The sequence below is a fragment of the Amyelois transitella genome, chromosome 22 (assembly GCF_032362555.1).
Source record: "Amyelois transitella isolate CPQ chromosome 22, ilAmyTran1.1, whole genome shotgun sequence".
Taxonomy (NCBI): domain Eukaryota; kingdom Metazoa; phylum Arthropoda; class Insecta; order Lepidoptera; family Pyralidae; genus Amyelois; species Amyelois transitella.
The window spans coordinates 2,611,116-2,631,860 of record NC_083525.1 but is presented as its reverse complement, the minus strand read 5'-3'; the positions used below and the strand labels follow the sequence as shown (position 1 = coordinate 2,631,860).

Below are 20,745 nucleotides of genomic sequence, written 5' to 3'. Positions count from 1 at the left end.
ATGTCACCAGCTGCAGCAGTCTCAGGTAAGTCTTCTTTTTATCCCGTTTCAGAAAAGGAATGTTATGGTCCTTGATTTAAGTGTGAAAATCATTACCATTATGGGGTGATATACATACATACATACATAAAATCACGCCTCTTTCCCGGAGGGGTAGGCAGAGACTACCTCTTTCCACTTGCCACGATCTCTGCATACTTCTTTCGCTTCGTCCACATTCATAACTCTCTTCATACAAGCTCGGCGGTTTCGGGTACTTTTGACCTGACCCTTTACCAGGACGTCCTTAATTTGATCAAGATACGTTCGTCTAGGTCTTCCCACTCCGACCTTTCCCTCCACACTCTCCTTGTATATCTGCTTAGTCAACCTGCTTTCATTCATCCTCTCCACATGACCGAACCATCTTAACATACCCTTTTCTATTCCTGTAACTACATCTTCTTTCACATCACAACATTCCCTTATCACGCTGTTCCTTATCCTGTCACTCAATTTCACACCCATCATACTCCTTAACGCTCTCATTTCCACTGCATTTATTCTGCTTTCATGCTTCTTTTGCCATACCCAACTTTCACTCCCATACATTAACGTCGGGACCAACACGCCCCTGTGCACAGCCAGTCGAGCCTTTTTGGATAGTTTCTGACTGCTCATAAAGGCATGCAAAGCTCCATTCACCATGTTCCCCGCGTTCACTCTCCTTTCAATATCACTATCATACTTGCCATCTGATGTAAACTTTGATCCTAGATATACAAACTCTTTCACTTGCTCCACTTTTTCTCCTCCAATCAAAATATTACATGCTGTCATTTCTTTCTCCATTTCAAAAACCAGTGTTTTAGTTTTACTTACGTTCACTTTCATTCCTTTCTCTTTTAAAGCTTCATGCATACAGTTTACCATCTCCTGTAACTCCTCCGCTGATGACGCCAGTATAACCTGATCGTCGGCATAGAGCAGACATTTGACGAGTAACTCATTCATCCTTAATCCACTTTTAGACTCTTTCAAATCTGTCAAACAGCTATCCATAAATAGGTTGAACAGCCACGGTGACGCAACACATCCTTGCCTAACGCCTTTCTCAATCTTAAACCACTCAGTGTGCGCTCCGTTTATCCTGACACAAGCACTCGAATCCTCATATAAGGATTTCAGTGCTCGTATTAAGAGACTGCTCACCCCATGCATAGAAAGTGCTGACCACAATTCATTCCTCTCAACTCTGTCACATATGGGGTGATATTCCTATGAAAATCCCGTTTTGACGGATTTGCTTTGTGTAATTACCTGACTTACTTATTGACCATGGTCTTAGAGTGATCCCGAGCTCTCGAGGACATAACAGGAGATAGGGAATTAATATAGCTACCTATACATAGAACGTGGTACATATAAACATAACACGGTAAAAGAATATACTTAAAAAAATTGTGGAATTTCCACCTCTTATTCTGTGCCAATAAGAAGTCATCAATAGATTCGGAGGCCACGTTCAAGTGAATGACCTCATGATGGAATTGAGACTAGAATAGGAACAGGTTACTAGCCCATAATAAGAATTACAATTCTCTTCTTTTCCCTTTTCCCTTGACTGACTTTATAGTCTAAGCGGGAAGAGAAGCAGTTGAATAAATTATTTATTTTCTTTATATTTTCTGTTTGCATAGTAATTTTGATTTTCATATTGTGAGTTGTTTGAGCGTGTTCAATGTGAGTTAATTTATTCCAATTTTATTCTCTTGCAGATGGCATCGCTCAATGAACGAATGAATCAGATGATAAGCGCCTTATACTCTTATTCATCACGTAAGTTTAACTACAATCATTAAGTTATAGCTGTCATTGTCTTATCATACTCCTCCACTATTCTCCTGACTGACAAGTCCTGTAAGAACCACTTTTTGTCTATGAAATGAATTGCCATGACGAAATGTATATCATTTTCATCCCACTTTCTTTCACATTTTATAGAAAACAATTGTTTACTTATACTGGAATTGATCACGTAAGTATGTAATAAACAGTGTAGTTGGCACATTCTTTAGTTACGCACTTATAGCTGACATGGTAATTTATCAATCTTTAATTGCCTCACGAAAAGTGAATCAGCTGTCGATATTTTTAACGCCGGACTAAAAAGTAGAGTGCAATATACTTGATCTGTCTTTTCGGAGTAGCATCGAAAACTGAACCAATGAACTGATTTTGATGCCTTTTTTATTTTTGATTGGCTTTTAATTACTAAGACTTCTGTAGAAAGCGTAGATGCCCGAATCGGTAAAGTGACTGCTTAAAATGCGTGATGCGCAGAAAGGCACAGGTTCGAATCCCACAACGGCCTAACAGTCTACATAACTTTCGAAAATAGTCATTGGTACATACCAATGACTATGACGGATTAGGTCAGATGGGAGTTGCTTCGTGTAAAATCTTGACTCACCCAATCTAGGATCCTTGATCAAAGGCATACCCCAGACTCCTCTCTAGAGTGGTGACGATGCAACTAGAACTAAAGCCAGGAGGAAGAAGGTTACTGTAGTATGTTAAAAATATAGTGCACTGTATTCATTTGGATATCGGGATAAGTCTTTTTTTATTAGCCTTGATTTATCACTTTAGGTGGTAAAATATTAAAAACCAATTTTTTTTCCAGCACTCATAACTAAGGCGCAATCGAGCTCCAGTTCTCCTTCCTCCGAGTACCAAAATCCTCCATCTACATATGAATACGCTTACCCATCTTCAAGTTATTCTTCATCAGCCTCTCCCCAGGTGTTCTACGTATCCCAAACGCCCCCGCAAACGCAGGTCGCTATAGCCCCGCCTTCCACTGGCAACCCATCAGTGACAATAACTTCAACGTCCACCCCATACTATCCAGCGTATGAGAATCCCCCTGCAAATGAATTATCGTATCCAGCAACAAATACCCGTTCTTATAGTTTTGATTACCCATCGTCACAAAATTCTCAATATAATCCACCATCTTCTCAGTATCCCTCCACAAACCCATCGTCAAGTTCAAGTTATCCACCGCCAGCGTCGAGCTACCCCACTCCATCCTCGAGTTATCCATCAACATCCTCAAATTATGCACCTCAACCACAATACCAACAGAATCCTCAGTACCAACCTTCATCGGAATACCCATCTCATACTTCTCAATACCAACCGCCAGGATCATCACAATATCCACCACAACCGCCACAGTATCCACCACAACCCCCACAGCATCCACCACAACCCCCACAGTATCCATCGGCGCAGCAATACCAACAGCAATCTCAATATCCGTCGTCTCCACCTCCATGCTCCTCCCCACCCCAATCGCCCCCACCACAGCAATACTCCAACCCACCCCCTAACTATCCACCTCCACCCCCTAGCTATCCCCCACCACCCAACTCGCCTCCACAATACCCCCCACATAATCCCCCAAATCAGAGGCCATGTGAATGTCACCCAGAATATCCCCCAGCCTGTCCACACAGGCAGCAAACTCCACCACCTACCCCCTGCCCTACCAGCCCTGTCCCCTATAACCCCCCACCATATCCTAAGTCTTCCCCTTATCCCACACCCAGCTCCATACTTCCATCTTATCCAACCATTCCTTACGTACATGACATAGTACCGCCGCCTTATTACCCGTAATGTAAGAAACAATATGTATTCTTAATTGTTATTCATTAATTATTTTTATTGTTATTAATTATTTCTTAATTGTTTACAACAAAACGTATTTTTAAAAGGTAGTTATTTATATTTAATAATAATAAAAGTTTCTTAAAGTAAAATGGTTTTTTATTAATCACATTTGTATGTCATTTGAAATCTTAATCGATTATACTGTCAATAATTAATTGTAAGTACAAAAGTAATTATTATGTTTGCAAAAAAGAAAAATGCATAAATGAAGGATTTATATTCTCGTACAACAATTACCTATATTCGAAAAATTTCATCAACGGACACTACTTGCAATGGATAATAATTGAATATTTTGTGTAGTCATCAAAAATGTGATTATGCAAAGTATCAGACAGTGCAATAATGTAATGTAACACATAAGCAACGCTTTATCAATGACTGCAGCGCATATGTAATTCATTTCTGGCTTTATTTCCCAATTTGAGATAATGGCATATATAAAATGTACTTATTTACTCAAAATTAGACATAACATATCCAAAATGGCTCCCATCTTCTGGTTCCTAGCTTTATTGATACAGGTAAGTATTATAATAAACAATACAAAGAATGCATGAATAATAAGTTCAATGAATTGGCGACCTTTATTGTTGATGCAAATTAACCGTTATATTAACATTTATAATTTAATTTGACCTTTTTACCTGCAACATTAAAATTTTCTAGGGCTCATTTATATACGCCGAAGTTAAAGATATAGATGACCATGAAAATGATACTACAAGTCGGGAAATCCTCTCAAAGTCTCCTGAAGATAGTCCACTGAAAGATCTAAAAGATATAAACAAGGATTGGTTGGACATGTTTCTGATGCCTGGGAACAATTTCTCCCCTGCGGCTTCGATGATGGCACAAGTAACACAATCAGAGAAGTCTATTGAAGAACAGATTGAAGATATTAAGGATCTTGCTAATCAAATAACGCTAGCTATTCAGAGTGAAATGGCAAACCTGTTATCTTACGCATTGAAAGACTGCGAAAAGAACGAGAAGGATGACAACAACCTCAGGAAAAAGCGATCAATTGAAACTCCCATGGATAGCACACAGATGGTGATGAGATTGTTAAAACATATCAAATCAAATAATGAATACCAAAATATCGCTATTGAAAAGATGATGACTGCCCAAGAAATCGCTGACAAATACGGAATTGAATTCAACCCGGATCCTGAAATACTTACTGACTTGGCCATAGCTGCTAATGAACAAGCTAAAGAGATGACTTCTATCCTCAACGATGCTTTACAGCTAAGCAACAAGACAAACCAGATTGAGTTTGTTCCAGTTGAAGAAACCCCAGTAGTTAACGCTAACACCACAGAAAATAACAATGAAACTTACTACCTTTACTCTCTTCACATACCAGCTGAAGAATATGTAGCCCACCAAAACACAATGCCTCATCACGATCATTATCCAGACATGATTCACGATCAAGTCCATTTCCAGTTCTACCCTGAAACCCAAATAGTTGCTCCCCCAGTACATCAGCACTACAACCAAATACCACTTTCAACTCCAATGCCAAACTTCTTCGAACCAATGTCGTTCTTTCCATCCCAAGAGTTCTATCCTCAGTATTCTCCTATGGAGCCTGTTACTACAACTACGACTATAATTCTACCATTTGAAGATCATTTTGAACCAGAGCCCGAGCTAGTTGGTGAAGAATATGAAGAGACGGTGACATCTAAGGTGTTTATTGATCACGAGGAGCCTGGAGCGACTACAGTGAACCATGTGATGACTTATACAGTTTCTGAGAAATCGCACTTCAAGCAAAATCCAGTGGAAAGTCTACCGCAACAGATGCAGTACTATTTCTTTTTAATTTAATTTCAATTAACCGGCAGAATTTAAAAAGTCTTAACCCAAGAAACATCAATGGAAATGTTCACTATTAATGAATATGCCGCATAAAATTTTAGTTTCTTGATTATTTTAATATAACATTAATTTTATAAATTGTGATTGTACAGAAATTAAAGAATAAGAAACATAGTCACATTTGCATCTTATTAGCTTCGAAATATTTCAATGATGATATCACTACGTGATCATTTTGACGTAGGTTAGTAAATGAAACTCATAACATACATAATACATTTTAATCGACTTTAATAAATATCTAAGTACAAACATATTTACTACGCCACATATTATCGTGGTTCTTTGGATACACTTTGGCTCTTGATTCTCCTCTCACTCATAAAGTGTTTTATGATATCTCATTCCGAAGATGTAAAGATGAATATAATAAAAACTTTCATTTGGTAACAAAATATTTCTATTCCTAACTAACCCTCTACTCGTACTTTACCAAAAGAATCTAATTAAATACTACTTTTTTATTAAGTAGTCCAATTACATTCTATTTGCCAAAATAATACAATGTTCATACTATTAATGTTATAATTCACTTCGAATTTTATATTTCTCTAGAAATATAGCGATAGGAAGTTTACGAATAATCGAATTCTGGAAAAACTAAAATAATTGTGAAGTGGTATGTTGTAGGTTCTTCCGTTTTTCTTTTATTTATAAAATTATATTATTACCTAAACTATGTATATATGTTGTAATTTAATAAAACAAAATAACTGTAAACTTTGCTGATCTTCTTAAAAAATAATCAGAAAAGGGTTAAATTTAAACTTACTATTTGGTATGAATAATTGAGAAATAAATAAAGTATGTATCAAATTATGAACATGTCATGAATGTATAATATGATATTGATTATTATTAAATATTATCTAACTATTTACAAAGAAAGAGAAATAGCAATAGGTGATTTAAACTTATTCTAAATTGCTTGGCATTTTGGTTAAGGCACTGAAGTTTCTATTTATATCACTACATTTTTTTAAAATTATATTATAACTTTGGTTCATTGTTTCTGTTCTTTGATTATATTCTACATATATATATAAATTTTTTTTTGGCTCTTGACTAACTTCGAGTATGTTAATTTACATTTATTAAAATAACTTAATATTTAACTTATCACAAAAATTTCTTATACTTAAAATTCGACGCGATTTCATTAACTCATTCAGTAATCGAATTATGGGTGTTCTAATAATGTATTCAGTTTGGCACAGTTTATAAGAGAATCCCTGTAAATAACTATTTCTGGTTTGAAACAGAATACAGACATTCTTACTACAATTGTAGCCACATAAAGTTAATTAAAAAACCATCAATAATAGAGGTTGTTATCTTTGTTATTGACATTAATTGTAAAACTTTACAATTTATTTAACAAAACTTAATGCTATATAACCTTCGAATTTACAATCTCAGGCCCTTTCCACACTGCCATACTTTACTGCACGATTATTGAATTTTATTGTAACTTGTCTTGGCTAGAGAATGAAACAATTGAAAGATCATTTTGTATTATCATGCACGAGAAGTGATAGAGAGCTAGGAATAAGTTTTTTGGGAAATCAAACTCTTATTTTATTATTTTACTACCAGTAAATAATAAAAGGTTGAGCCCAAGAAACATCGTTTATATTGTAAACTTCTGTGTTACCCTGGCCTATTTAAAATATTAAATTTATTGACGTTGTAAGGTCTAAAAGGGAAGTGATGTTCTGTTTTATTTCTAAGAAAGAACTATAAAAAATAACACAATAAGATATTTCGCAACATCAAATTAAGAATAAAAAAATCGCGCGGTGAAAATATCACAGTGTAGACAGGGCCTTTAACGCCTATCTTAATCTCATACTAAACGTCTTTCTCCAGCAAAACAGACTACAGAAATCTGAATAATATTTACAGTGTGGCTCTCGGCATTTTAAAATAAACTACAAAATTTTCTTGTCTGGAGTATCATCTATACATATAATAAATCTGTAGAAGGGTCAATTCTGTACATTGAAAATATCGAAAAAATAAATAGCAGGGGGTGTTACTGGATCGATACCAAACACAAAAATGTGATTTAAAATTTTTTTGTCTGTCTGTCTGTATGTTCAAGCATCACGAGAAAACTAACGGTTCGATTTTGATGAAACTTGGTATAACTATACCTTATTATCCTGGGCATAAAATAGGATACTTCTTATCCTGAAAAAATACGAAGAAAAAAAAATCTTAATTTTTCAGTTTATCCATAGACGTTGTTCTGTAGAACCGCGAACACACGTTACGTTACCCGCAGGTGATTCAGCGCCGTAACTTATAGCGCCGAAAGTCGGATTTAGCTTGAATCGTTTGCGGCACACGCGGGCCGCTACTAATTACTATGAAAAAAATACTTTAGTCCGGTCAATCTAGACATTCGAAGCCACATTAATTCCCATCAAGCTGAAAATGAGTATAATTGTTTAAAACACAATCAAAAGCATTATTTAAAAATTCCCCATGATTCCGGTTTAAGGAAAAATTACCCAAGGTCAAAGGTAAAAAATGGGTGTTTCGCGATTTTCTTCAAAACGGTAAGTTTTTCAAATCGGAAAATTACCTCAGACATAAATTGTAGTTCATAAAGTTATCTATAAAAAATGTATCAATAATTTTTTTCAATAAAGCTACCGTTTCTGAGATATAACGATGCAAAAAGTTGCAAGCGTCATAATATGCACACGTTTCCACGCCACCTCTGAGGTAGTGTACTATTAGCACGTTTTTTTTAACATTTTTATTATCAAACTTGAAATAGGTTAGAATAAACACGTGTTTTCACTACGCAGTGGTACTCAAGACTAACTTTCGCATTTATTATTTAAAAAAAATTAGAATAACCCTAAGTGAAGAAAATCATCTTAGGACAATAATAGAGATAACAATTAAATCAAATTAAAACTAAAACTACTTATAAAAAGAAAGAAAAAAGATGACTACAAACTACAATTTAATTTATAAATTGTACAGTCCCTGCATAGTATCAACATGCGGGAGTGTGCCCAGAAGGCTGGCAGCATTGCCAATTTTAATGGCAATGCTGATTCTCTGAGCCAGATAATTTCCAGCCCTCCGGTCAAGAGATACCTCAATCAGCTTTTTCGACAATTGTCAGAAAAGCTGATGGGCAGATAGGCCCCCCGGTCCCAGAGTTTCTACCCCAAAACGTTCAAAAGTATAGGTATTACCGATACCTACATATTTGCGCCTTTTGAGGTTTTTTGCCTCATTTGAAGCAGAACCGGCCTTAGATTTAGTAACCTGAAGACGAGGCGGCGCAAGTGTGTCGACACAAGTAGCATCCCACACCAAAGGCCGCCCCAATCTCCAGGGTACCAAAGTCATACCATCCGGTCTCTTGGCATCATCCCGAGCCAGACCGTTTGGTTCTAGAACGGCTGGAACATGGATGGTGGCAAGAGCACGGAGGATTATATTATTTAGGGCGGCATGGCGCCCTAAACGGCCGGCACTCCTAGGGCATGAGAGGCCGTGGTGTCCATAGCCGTCAACGGTATCCCCGCAAGGACTACTATTATTTAAGACTAACAGTATTTCAAGTGTTGAGCATTCTGAGATAAAGCAGGTATACGACCCTAGCCACGTACACAATCAAACAGAGAGACAGACGTTGTCTCAAGGTTTCACAATAGTCTAAATGAAGGGACTGGGTTTCATTATACTTATGTATATGTTATATTTTGAATTCAAGTTAAAATTACCGACAGAACAATATTTTTACTTATATTACTGCTACACAGAGTATATACGAGACGTGCTTAAGCATGTTATGACGCTTGCAACTTTTTGCATCGCTATATCTCAGAAACGGTAGCTTTATTTAAAAAAAATATTGATTCCTTTTTATAGATAACTTTATGATCTACAATTTATGTCTGAGGTAATTTTCCGATAAAACTTACCGCTTTGAAGAAAATCGTGAAAACCCCATTTTTTACCTTTGACCTTGGGTAATTTTTTTCCTTAAACCGGCATCATGGGGAATTTTGTAATAATACTTTTGATTGTGTTTTAAACAATTTTACTCATTTTCAGCTTGATGGAAATTAATGTAGCTTCATTCTTATTTTTTGGTCTTAATTGACCGGACTACTTACTACAGAACGCGAACTCAACAGCAGTAGCTCAATAGAGGGATCTCCTTAATTAATATAGGCCTAGCCGTAATTGGGTCCAATAGATATTTATAAGATGTCATTGTCAGAGTTACTTAAAATGGAGAAATAAACCATCCACGCGAAGACCGACATCTGCGCGGACGGAGTCGCGGGGGGAAGCTAGTAAAAAATATTTTTAAAAAATCCTCTTTATTGCACAAAAAAATATATAAACGAATCAACATGTACATTAGGTCATTCGCAAAAGGTCTCCTTACTAACCGCTTATGTTAAGTTAATTTTTGTTAATTAAGAATTTCCGATTTCTGTGGCATTGGCGATAACCAAGCTAAGTTATTTTAAGTACATTTCTTTAGTTAATTTCAATAAAGATAAACAATCTTGATACGTCTTTTAAAATTGATTTATAGCCATGAAAAGAAAAAACTACATGAAATAACATACATGTATACATATAATAACGTCTATATCCCTTGCGGGGCAGACAAAGCCAATGGTCTTGAATAGACTGCAAGGCTACGTTTTGCTTAGATGCTTAGGCTTAAGATGGAATTGAGATTGAAATAGCGACAGATTGCTAGCACATCGATAACAACAATAATTAAAAAAAAAAACATATCCAATAAAATGTAAGTAAACGTTATTTTAAATATGATTTTTTATCAAAAAGACGTCACAAGATTGTTTACCTTTATGTTAATACCTAAATAAATGAAAATTCCCCTATTGACTTATTACTCAGATTCCTGTGAAAAAAAACCTACCTTCTGTTACATATTTGTTATGGCGAGTTCAACCTGGTCCCTCCTACCTGGTCTTGTCTTTCCTAATCAGTATCCTATCGTTGGCTTTTCCAAATAATTCTGAACTATCTATGCGCGTAGTAAGCGCTGTAGGCACTATTGTGGCCTGTGTGAGGTTGGTACCTGGAACAAAAGGTAATTTTGTATCATTCTCCTTATAAACAATTGTATTGGTAGTGCCGTGTGGTTCCCGGCACCAATACAAAAAAGAATAGGACCACTCCATCTCCTTAGGCTTACAAACTTGGGATTCTTTTTTAGGCGACAGGCTAGCAACCTGTCACTATTTGAATCTCAAATCTATCATTAAGCCAAATAGCTGAACGTGGCCTTTCAGTCTTTTCAAGACTGTTGGCTCTGTCTACCCCGTAAGGAATATAGACGTGATGATATGTATGTATGTATGTATGTATTGGTAGTCTCATCTCATGAAATTTACTCTATATTACGCTTTAAAAGCTAAAGTCCTGCTCCCAAGAACAAATGTTTGACAAACCTTTAACTGTCAGTTTTGTATTTTCATATTACCTACCTGATTTTGTGATATACTGTCTCATATACTGAGTGACGCTTTTCTAGCTGATGATGTTAAAGGTGATGAAGACGAGAAAAACAACCAAGGCAATGCAAATGAGGAAGTTACGAGTAAAAAAAGAATATTTACCGTACAGGATGCGCGTGGGCAGCGTACAAAGGGCCACAAGTGCTCGGCTCCGCTGCGTACGGCTGGGTCAGCTGTGGACACGGCTCGCCTTGAGTGGGCTCGCGACGGCGAGGCGTGACACGTTGCTGGCTTTGCTCTGGGGGACTAGAAATAAATTTAATTATTTTTTATTAAAAAAAAAGCCAAAGTTTTAGCAATCTTGTGTTTGCACCACCACTTTTTTGTCGCCGTAAATAAATTTGACGAAAATTATATTAAGGATAACACATGGATTTTTTTCGTAAAACTGAAAAACATCCGGACAATCGGTCTATCCTAGATTGTTCTGAACGAGTAATTAGTTAAAGTTATAAGAACATACTGAATGTATCCTATAATAATAATGAATAAAATTTTCAATTTGAATTCTTATTCTTCTTCATTAATAAACTGTAGTAACTGTAAAATACTCTTTCTATCATTTGGCCGAACAGCTCAACGTGGCCTTTCGGTCTTTTCAAGACTGTAGGCTCTGCCAACCCCGCAAGGGATATAGACGTGATTATATGTAGGTATGTACTTATGTAATAATAAACTGCTGGATTCATATTCGCTAAAGTGATCTAAACAAACAAAATATTTTATACGGTGTTGGTACGAAGTACTGCTTGTAACAAATAATGGACATTACTCATGATAATGATCTCCCATATCAATTAGATAACAACTAATTTACGCCCGCCCAAAGGCGGAGTCTTATTACTTCGCGTTAATTCCATATTTTGACAGCCAACGACAAATGACAGTCTTACGACTCAACAATATTAATCGCTGCCTACCAGGAAGAGAGAAAAAAATATGATAGATAGATATATATTTTGTCCCGTTCTAAATTTTTTTTCAATGTTTAGTTTATCCATATGGCGAATCGTTAATCATGTGATTAATGATTTGGTTGTTTATTTTTGTAGGCGATGCTTTATTTGTGTAACTTGATTTGAAGTTAGCAGGCGTTTTGTTAAAACAATCGAGTTGTCCATTAGACGTTTTTTTTAGGTTCAAGAATATTTTTCAAATATACCTTTGCTTTGTCTTTTTGCGTTTTGATGTAAGAGAGGTGGACACCACAATTAATTCCGTTGAATTATTTAGAATTTTTCAACCAAAAACATCAACAGAGAGAAAGTTTTTATACATCAGTGTTAACGAAAGACTTTTCTAAGAATTTTTCATACATTCAACAGGCTACGCCTACAACCTCCCAATTTAATGCGATTGGCTATCTCAACGAGTGAATTTGCTATAAATCTCTCAAAACAAACATTCTTATATTAAACAGTGTAGTGCACAACAAGATTTATAGCAAAACAGCCAATGCAACGCTCCTGCGGCCGTAAAGATCCCGTAAACAAAACGGGTGCGCATGCGCTGATGCCCGGACGATGCGTTTGTTTATAAAACATGTAATTTATAGGATAAGAGATAGCCGCATTTTAAGTTACTAGCAGTAACTAGGTCGATTTCTTATTTAGTTTTTTTTTCATATATTATCGTAAACTTTTTTCAAAACTGTTGGCTCTATCTAACCCGTAAGGGATACGGCCGTGATATTAATAATTACATTGGTCTAAAAATTTAAAATGCTGAAGACCTGACAAAGCGAAAAGAGGAAAGCTGATCCCGGGCCCCGAAGTGGTGGAAAGTGCAACTGGTAACACGGAGAGATAAGAGAGAGAGGCAAAGAGAGAGAATATACATAGATACCGAGGTGTTGTGAAGTAGGTATATTGAAAGAAAATGTACCATTTTCAGTACTACGAGCAACAAATATGAGAAATTCTAAGAAAAGTTGAATACACAAAGCGAAGAGTCGGGATTTAGTTGCTTACAATATGTACAGTCGGGGTGATATAATCTTGAACGTCTATCCATGAAAATCAATGCGAAAGAGGTCAGCTTTATCTCCCTCTCACTGTACAATGCATGTTTATCTGCAGTTAATCTCCTGTCTCGACTTGCTATTGGATCCGACGAAAAACAGATACGACTAGGTGAGCGCTGATTGGAGTACAGTTCAATTTATAACATTACTATAGCAACGCCTACTTCTTTACCTGTTATTTTAAGGCAAAACGGCTGACATTATTTGTTTTCGAGGAAGGGACATCAATGAACCTAACATACATACCTACTTGAAATTTCGTCTTTATTCCTGACGGGGTAGACAAAGCCGATAGTTTCGAAAAGATTGAAGGGCCGCGTTTAGCTGTATGGCTTTATCATGGAATTGAGATTCAGATGGGTACAACCCAACATATGTATATGTTTATTTTTATATACTAGTTATAGATATAAAAATCTAGGGTAACAATAAATTCGTTATGTATAAGACTTTAGGTGATAAAACATACTTTTTTGTTATTTGTAAGTACAATTCTACAATTTAAAAAAAACCAGGTAGAATCTTTAAAAACATATTTCTTGTAAAATATGATTATATTATTACCATGTGGCATCAAAGACTTACTTGATCACCTTATTAAACACACATTTCGTCTAATTTAGCGGAAACCTCACATTTTAACGAACCCCTTTTTTGGCGGGAAATGAGGAGTGTCCGCCATAACTGTCCCGTAACTCTTTAGTCTACTGCCAAGTCGTAAAAGTAAATTGTCCCCGGCTGCTGAAACGATCCTCTGTAGTGTATGGTTATAGTGACTTTGTAAATAAAACATTTCGTTTACGGCTTAAAAGGCCGTTTCCTCATTGTATTTGATGAGAGCTTGCTTTTTTTTTTTGGTAGGTTTGAGAAATGTAAGATGTCCTGGATCGTTTCCAAAAAAAACCGACGAATGTTTGTAAACGGATGAAGCGAACGTGGAAAACAATATAAAGAGAGCCTGATAAAACTATATTATTTAGACTTAAGATGATTAATCACGAACAGGTAAAAAATTGTATTTAACTTTTCAATTCTTTCTTTTATCTATTGTTTTAACCTGACTTTTTGATTCCTGTATGAGACAGACTCCAAGTCCTCTAGCAAGGACGACAACGAGACAAAAACGATAGGATGATATTCTTCTACTACTTAAATTTAAGAGCTAACTCTTGTCGGTGGAGTTAAGTGGAACTTCCTTCATTCATCTCTTTTCTCGGTTAATTTTTTTATTTGTTGGTATTGTGGTTTATTTGATTAAAATATTTTATTCCTGATCTTCCCTTTATCTCTTTCCATAAAGTTTTGCTTCTATTATAGTTTTATAAAATCATCATGTCGGATTAAACGCCCAATAATTTTCCTGTGATAGGATAAGATGATAATAATTTGCTTATATTTTCAAAGAGTTGCAGTTTTAAAACCAATTTTTTTATAACCGATGGTGCAACATTAGTCATAAACCTTTTTTTTTTATAATTTATTTACTAAACAAAATGTAAAAACGGCCTGTGACGGTTGATTCACGAGCTGTGTTGTGACATGGGACATTAGAAAATGTGGTTTCGTTTATTCAATCGTAAAATGTCGTGTGTTGCAGTGTAGCTGATGATATGTGTCAATAAAAAAGGTTATAAAAATGGTCTCCGAGTAAGATTTTGAGCGGTGCATGTACTTCCTTTATCCTTTTATTTGAGTCAGTAGTTGTGACTTAAATAAGTAAGTACCTACTTGCACTGCTCAGTCAATGGTGCTAACTTACTCGTAGAAGCATTGAAAGAGGTCGTACCTACAAATTAATAGTTTTAAGTAATTTTATTTGACGTCAACCAATGTTGTGAAACCAAAAGATTGGACAATTATTAAGCGATATGGAGTATCCTATAATAATGAATAAAAATTTTGAATTTGAATTTGAAATACCTTTCCAGTTTGCCATTATGACCATTAAGAGGTTGAAAAATGTAAATGAAACGTTATGAGGCCTAAAAGCTGAAATTAAGTAATAAAAGGTTAGCTAAAAAAAACTAGAACGATTTGATAAAAATGGTTCTTTATCTTTATATAAAAAAAAGTTTGAAAAAACTCACCACTCATCTGGATCGCAGTCTCTGAAGCCCTTCGCGAATGGATTGCTCGCTATTTTTAGTTGGGTTATCTTTAAAAGAAAAAGGCCTCATTAATATATGCCATTAACTGATTGGACGAAATGGGACTTTTGGAACGGGGGTCTCCTTGACCTCATTCGACCTGGACTTTTACGACCTCTTTGTTTTAATTACAGACCAGATGGGTAAAAGTTAGATCAATATCCTAAATCAACGTGATAAACAAATAAGAATGTTATCGAAACAAAAGAAGTATGGTACACTTACAGGGATTGTGTCAAAGACGATATTAGTGCCGTGTGGTTCCCGGCACCAATACAAAAAAGAATGGAACCACTCCATTTCTTTCCCATGGATGCCGTAAAAGGCGACTAAGGGCTCACAAACTTGGGATTCTTTTTTAGGCGATAGGCTAGCAACCTGTCACTATTCGAATCTCAATTGTATTATTAAGCCAAATAGCTGAACGTGGTCTATCAGTCTTTTCCAGACTGTTGGCTCTGTCTACCTCGCAAGGGATATAGACGTGACCATATGTATGTATGTATGATATTACGTAGAATCCAAGTGCTCACCCTATGGTTCTGTTAGGCAGTGACCGCCGTGAAGCTGTAATAGCTAAACGTGGCCATTCAGTCTTTTCCAGACTGTTGGCTCTGTCTACCCCGCAAGGGATATAGACGTGACCATATGTACGTATGTATGAATGATATTACGTAGAATCCAAGTGCTCACCCTATGGTTCTGATAGGCAGTGACCGCCGTGAAGCTGTAATAGCTGAACGTGGCCATTCAGTCTTTTCCAGACTTCTGTTCTGTCTACCCGCTCAAGGGATATAGACGTGACCATATGTATGTATGATATTACGAAGAATCCAAGCCTACTCACCCTATGGTTCTGATAGGCAGTGACCGCCGTGAAGCTGTAATAGCTGAACGTGGCCATTCAGTCTTTTCCAGACTTCTGTTCTGTCTACCCGCTCAAGGGATATAGACGTGACCATATGTATGTATGATATTCCGTAGAAACCAAGTGCTCACCCTATGGTTCTGATAGGCAGTGACCGCCGTGAAGCCAGTCTCCGGGAAGACGAAGGTCCGGTAAGGTACGGTGCCCGGGGTGCTCTGACCCTCGCCCGGCAGGTATACCACGTGGAGCCGCGGCTGGTAGCGGTGCATCGAGTTCAGGATTATCTGAATGAGGAATTGGGAATTGATAACTTGAGTGATTTCTTTCTTTTATAACTATGTACTGATACTGTGTAAATTTCTATGCAATAAAGATATTATTATACAAACAAATAAACTAAATAAATGAATAACATACAATCAACATAACAATAAAAAATTATGTGACTTATACGATGATCGAACTGAAGAGTCCAACTACTGAGAATGAAGGGGAAAAATCACAAAATTTAGAGACAAAAATTTTAGACACAATCACCTTTGTATACCTATTATCCTATATCATTAAACCCTCGATTTCTGGGTTTGAACCCGGCAATTTTACTAGGAAAATTGATAGGTACAAACTGCTTAAGAGTACGCGGTTAAAATTTCGAAATTTTTTTCAAACACATAGCTTCTTTTCATTCTGGGAAAATTCTGTTCTCATAGAACTTATGGCAGTAACGAAATCGCAGTCAAAAGTACAGGTAATAAGTTCATCTAGCACACTCACATGTCCATTATCATCGAGCTGATTATTCGTCAGCTTGAGCTTATCGAAAGAAACCAGTTGCCGCATCCAGTGGGATCCTGGCGCGGGGGAGTCTGGGTGCACGTGGATCCTTGGAGGAGAGACGGGGTCCGCTTTGCCTGCCACCACCCAGCTGGAGCTGTTTGGAGTAAAGATTGATGGGCTTGTTATAAGTCAGACAAAGTGCTACACAAGTAGGTACTTACCTTTATTTTAAAATCTGAATCATAACTTCGCAGTGTTGAAAAAATCGTGGGTTATCGCTTCATTACGACTAAAAATGCAGCAAATGTATGTACAACTGGCGTTTTAGAATAAATAGATTTGTTAACTGATGTGTTACTTAAAATATCAAAGTACTCACAAATCATGACCATTCATTTACGCCAAGTTACGGTAGAATGTCGCCAGTTTGAGACAAGCCGTTAAAAAGCCTAAAGAATTGATGTCTTCCACTAGTAAAAGAAAGTTTACGATTGGACAGAACACTGCCGGTCGAGCCTGTAAGGCTGAGAACATGCGCCTTACCGCCTTTGTGACTATCATCTCAGTGCCTAACTCGTGAAAATTACAGCAGAGAAAAGTTAGTTCTAAAGTAGCTGTTGAAAACTTTAAATAATTTATCATATTTACCTATGAAAAGCGTATCGGTATCTTTTGTCATCCAAAGGCACAAAGTCTACTAGTAGAAGATAATTCGCATTTGGTAGCAACCCGGCCAGCCGAGCCTGTAAGGCTGGGAACATCCGCCTTCCAGCCTTCGTGACTATCATCTCTGTGCCTAACTCGTGAAAGTTACGCCAGAGGGTCGCCAGTTCTAAAGAGGCTGTGCATCGAGATACTGCTGGATGTAGCGTCACGTTTTGAGATGATACCTGCAAGAGGAAATAAATTAAATGTCACCTAGTGTAATAAGTAGAAAATACAAAATGAGAAGTACCTAAACTTGAGATTGGATCAAATGAATGGTATAAGGGTTAAGGTTCCAGACACCCTTTTGGTATGTTTTCTGATATTTTTCGATATGTGTTATAAGTGTAAATTAATTTTTTATAAGTGCAGCCTTTTCGCTTCTTTATATTATAAATAAGTATTTAACAAATATTTGTCTATGTGTTTTTCTATCTACCTGGACCCTGGGCGGAGGTTGTGGTGGTGGTGCCGTCTGGGCTCCGTGGTCACGACATGTGCTCTCGCTGAGCGCTTGCAGTGGGGAGTAAGTCGTTCGAGTACATACTGAATTCTGGGAATAAGTAGCAAAAAGTTGTAAGTAAAACTTAATTTTATGTAGCATGCAATATCGTTCGGTAAAATATTTTTCTTTTTCATTCCAACTTTAACATGGAATTATAAAATCGATTCTAAAATTTTAAATACTAGTATAATAAATAATACAGGTACTAAACGCGTACGAAATGGACCTTTGTACGTGGTGTGGTGACCATGTGGTGACCGAGCGGAGTCGCTCGTTAATCATGGATCATTGTAGACATGATTCGAAACCTCCTGGATAAAATGAAGGTACATAAACGTGCTCATTTAATACCTGTATTATTTATAAACCGCAAATGATGTGATGAATTCACTTGACATTATAATTATATAATAATTACATCTCTAATAGGATGGTGTAATTGCGACAACACTGGCTGCTCATGGTCTCTCCCGATCCGTTCTGCTAGTGATTGGGATAAGGTGAAACTGCTTCGAGTAAACTGGTTGTTTGGTCCCAATCCTGTAAAAAGAAAAATTATATTAAAGAGAACATACCTATTCAATAAGAGTAGGTATATTAAACTTACACCGCACAATTCATCACTCATTATATTGTCAATAAAATATCATGTTACGCCTAATATTCTAGTATTATCAACTTCTATTAATCAAATTTGAATAAGTAGTTTAATTGTAACTTATTTTATTAATAATAATTATTTATTAGTTAGTTATGTGAAATGTGAGGCCAGCTCTTTAAATAATTGACGAACCTGTATCTTTTCACGTGAATTCACTTTAAAACTCACAGAAAACGACCACAAAATAAAATAATAAACAAAAATAAAAACGTCCCATAAAACCTACGTCCAACCAGCTGCGGACATCTCACTCAACTAATTGTTCTAATGGCGGGAACTCCAAATTCAAAATGGCTTCTATATTTTCTTTCCTAACTGCCAGGACGCGATTATAAATAAGACAGGCGATGAAAAGTAAAGATGCGTTGAACGACAATGATCTTCGTTTTATTTTTGTCCTTAATTTTATTTATGTACTGGCTGCTAATTTAAAAACTAATATGAGAATATTCTAACCGCGTAGATTGTGACACTTAAAAGTGTCACATGATTTATTTTGTGATAGAAAGTTCAATTAGGTTACTCAATCGTTCGACGGTTGAACAAACTAGAAAAAAATCTCAATATTACGATGATCACAGTAAAGAGTCGAGCTACTAAGAATGAATTTATTTATACAATTAAATATTTTAAAACAAATAATTTTCTTCTCTGTTTTGTCATAACAAGGGTGAAGTAATACAATACAAACACCATATCTAATAAATTTTGTGATAATAAAAGTTGACTCTTTCCAGTATACTCGTATTTTCATAATAATCTTGAGATTTCGTCACAATCGGCCGAAGCGTGTAGTCGGAAACAATAAATTCTTTCCCCGGCCGTTGAGTAAGGCATAATTGTCATATTATGAGTTATTTGTGACTCTGTATAGCTGGTAAAATGTCGCATACTCGTGTAAATCATGAGAAGAACGCCGAGTTCTGCTGGGAGTCAAAATGAGCTGACGATGGAATTAAGCAAAATGTTTATTTTGTAATATAAGAAAAAAATACTTTCAATAATTTTTAATCTTGCTTTGACATGTTTGTTAGAAGCGGTTGGCAAAGTACAAGAAAACTGGAAATGCCACATGAAAACAAGAGATGCATTCCTCTCTTTTCCCTGTGAATGTTACAGAAATGGATCGTGGTAAGAGGAAACTGTAGTACTTGACTAGAAAAAAGCGAGATCTTATGTATGTGTGTATAACAAAAAACGTAGGTAGTGATTAAAATCTTTGGTAAGGTTTACATAACGACCCACAAAAACCCGAACCCGAGCTTGCATAAAGAGAGTTATGAACGTGGAACGAAATAAGTATGCAGGGATCGTGGCAAGTGGAAAGATGTGTTCTCTGCCTACCACTCCGGGAAAGAGGCGTGATTTATATAAGTATGTACCCAACAGCGTGCGATCCTCGAATAAGACGTAAGTGTGTATCACGGAGAAACTACACAAAGAAATAGTAAATAATAAAATGAATGTTCCGTGTGGTTTCCGGGACTTTTTTCTTCATGTGACTACATGTATGTATGATCTATTTTTTGTTCTGATTCTTCCTTAATGACATCACACCGTCCAGTATTACCGAACAGCTCTGTTATAGCCGTACAAACATCTTAATTGTCACATTTAGAGACGTCAATCGCATTCAGATGCCCTATAAATCTGCGCACTGTGCACATTTAGCGAGCCTGATCCACTCCAGATACGAAATAAGTAGTAAATGTTATATATACAGTGTGAATCGTATTTCCTTTTAGATATTTTCATGTGCCGTGTGGTTCTTGGCACTTAAGGATAGGACCAAAAAGATGTACAGATATAAGGCCAGAAAATTGTGAATTGGCTGTTCTAGTCCAAAGTTAATTTGGAACAGACCTGTAGACCAGAAGAGAATATGTGTTTTCCGGTACTAAGGAAACCACTC

General features: G+C 36.4%; 3 protein-coding genes across 3 annotated transcripts in view; 2 read left to right on the top strand and 1 right to left on the bottom strand.

The window, feature by feature from the left end:
- Positions 1-3,666, top strand: LOC132903201 (uncharacterized). The gene is made up of 2 exons (XM_060950834.1): positions 1-25; positions 2,666-3,666. Exons 1-2 carry the CDS (start codon positions 1-3, stop codon positions 3,664-3,666), a joined length of 1,026 nt encoding a protein of 341 aa, XP_060806817.1.
- A 539-nt stretch (positions 3,667-4,205) lies between these two features.
- LOC106140618 (uncharacterized) lies at positions 4,206-5,562 on the top strand. Its single transcript, XM_060950833.1, has 2 exons — positions 4,206-4,274; positions 4,390-5,562. Exons 1-2 carry the CDS (start codon positions 4,206-4,208, stop codon positions 5,560-5,562), a joined length of 1,242 nt encoding a protein of 413 aa, XP_060806816.1.
- Positions 5,563-10,550: 4,988 nt separating this feature from the next.
- Positions 10,551-20,745, bottom strand: part of LOC106139571 (T-box transcription factor TBX1-like) — a 28,968-nt gene continuing 18,773 nt past the window's right edge. Inside the window, exons 2-9 of the mRNA XM_060950705.1 lie at positions 18,591-18,712; positions 18,107-18,220; positions 17,611-17,852; positions 16,960-17,116; positions 16,317-16,469; positions 15,258-15,325; positions 11,250-11,393; positions 10,551-10,708 (exon numbers count right to left, since the gene is read on the bottom strand). Of these exons, the coding sequence (XP_060806688.1) occupies positions 10,651-10,708; positions 11,250-11,393; positions 15,258-15,325; positions 16,317-16,469; positions 16,960-17,116; positions 17,611-17,852; positions 18,107-18,220; positions 18,591-18,712 (1,058 nt within the window). The 3' untranslated portion in view covers positions 10,551-10,650. The remainder of the gene's footprint in view (positions 10,709-11,249; positions 11,394-15,257; positions 15,326-16,316; positions 16,470-16,959; positions 17,117-17,610; positions 17,853-18,106; positions 18,221-18,590; positions 18,713-20,745) is intronic.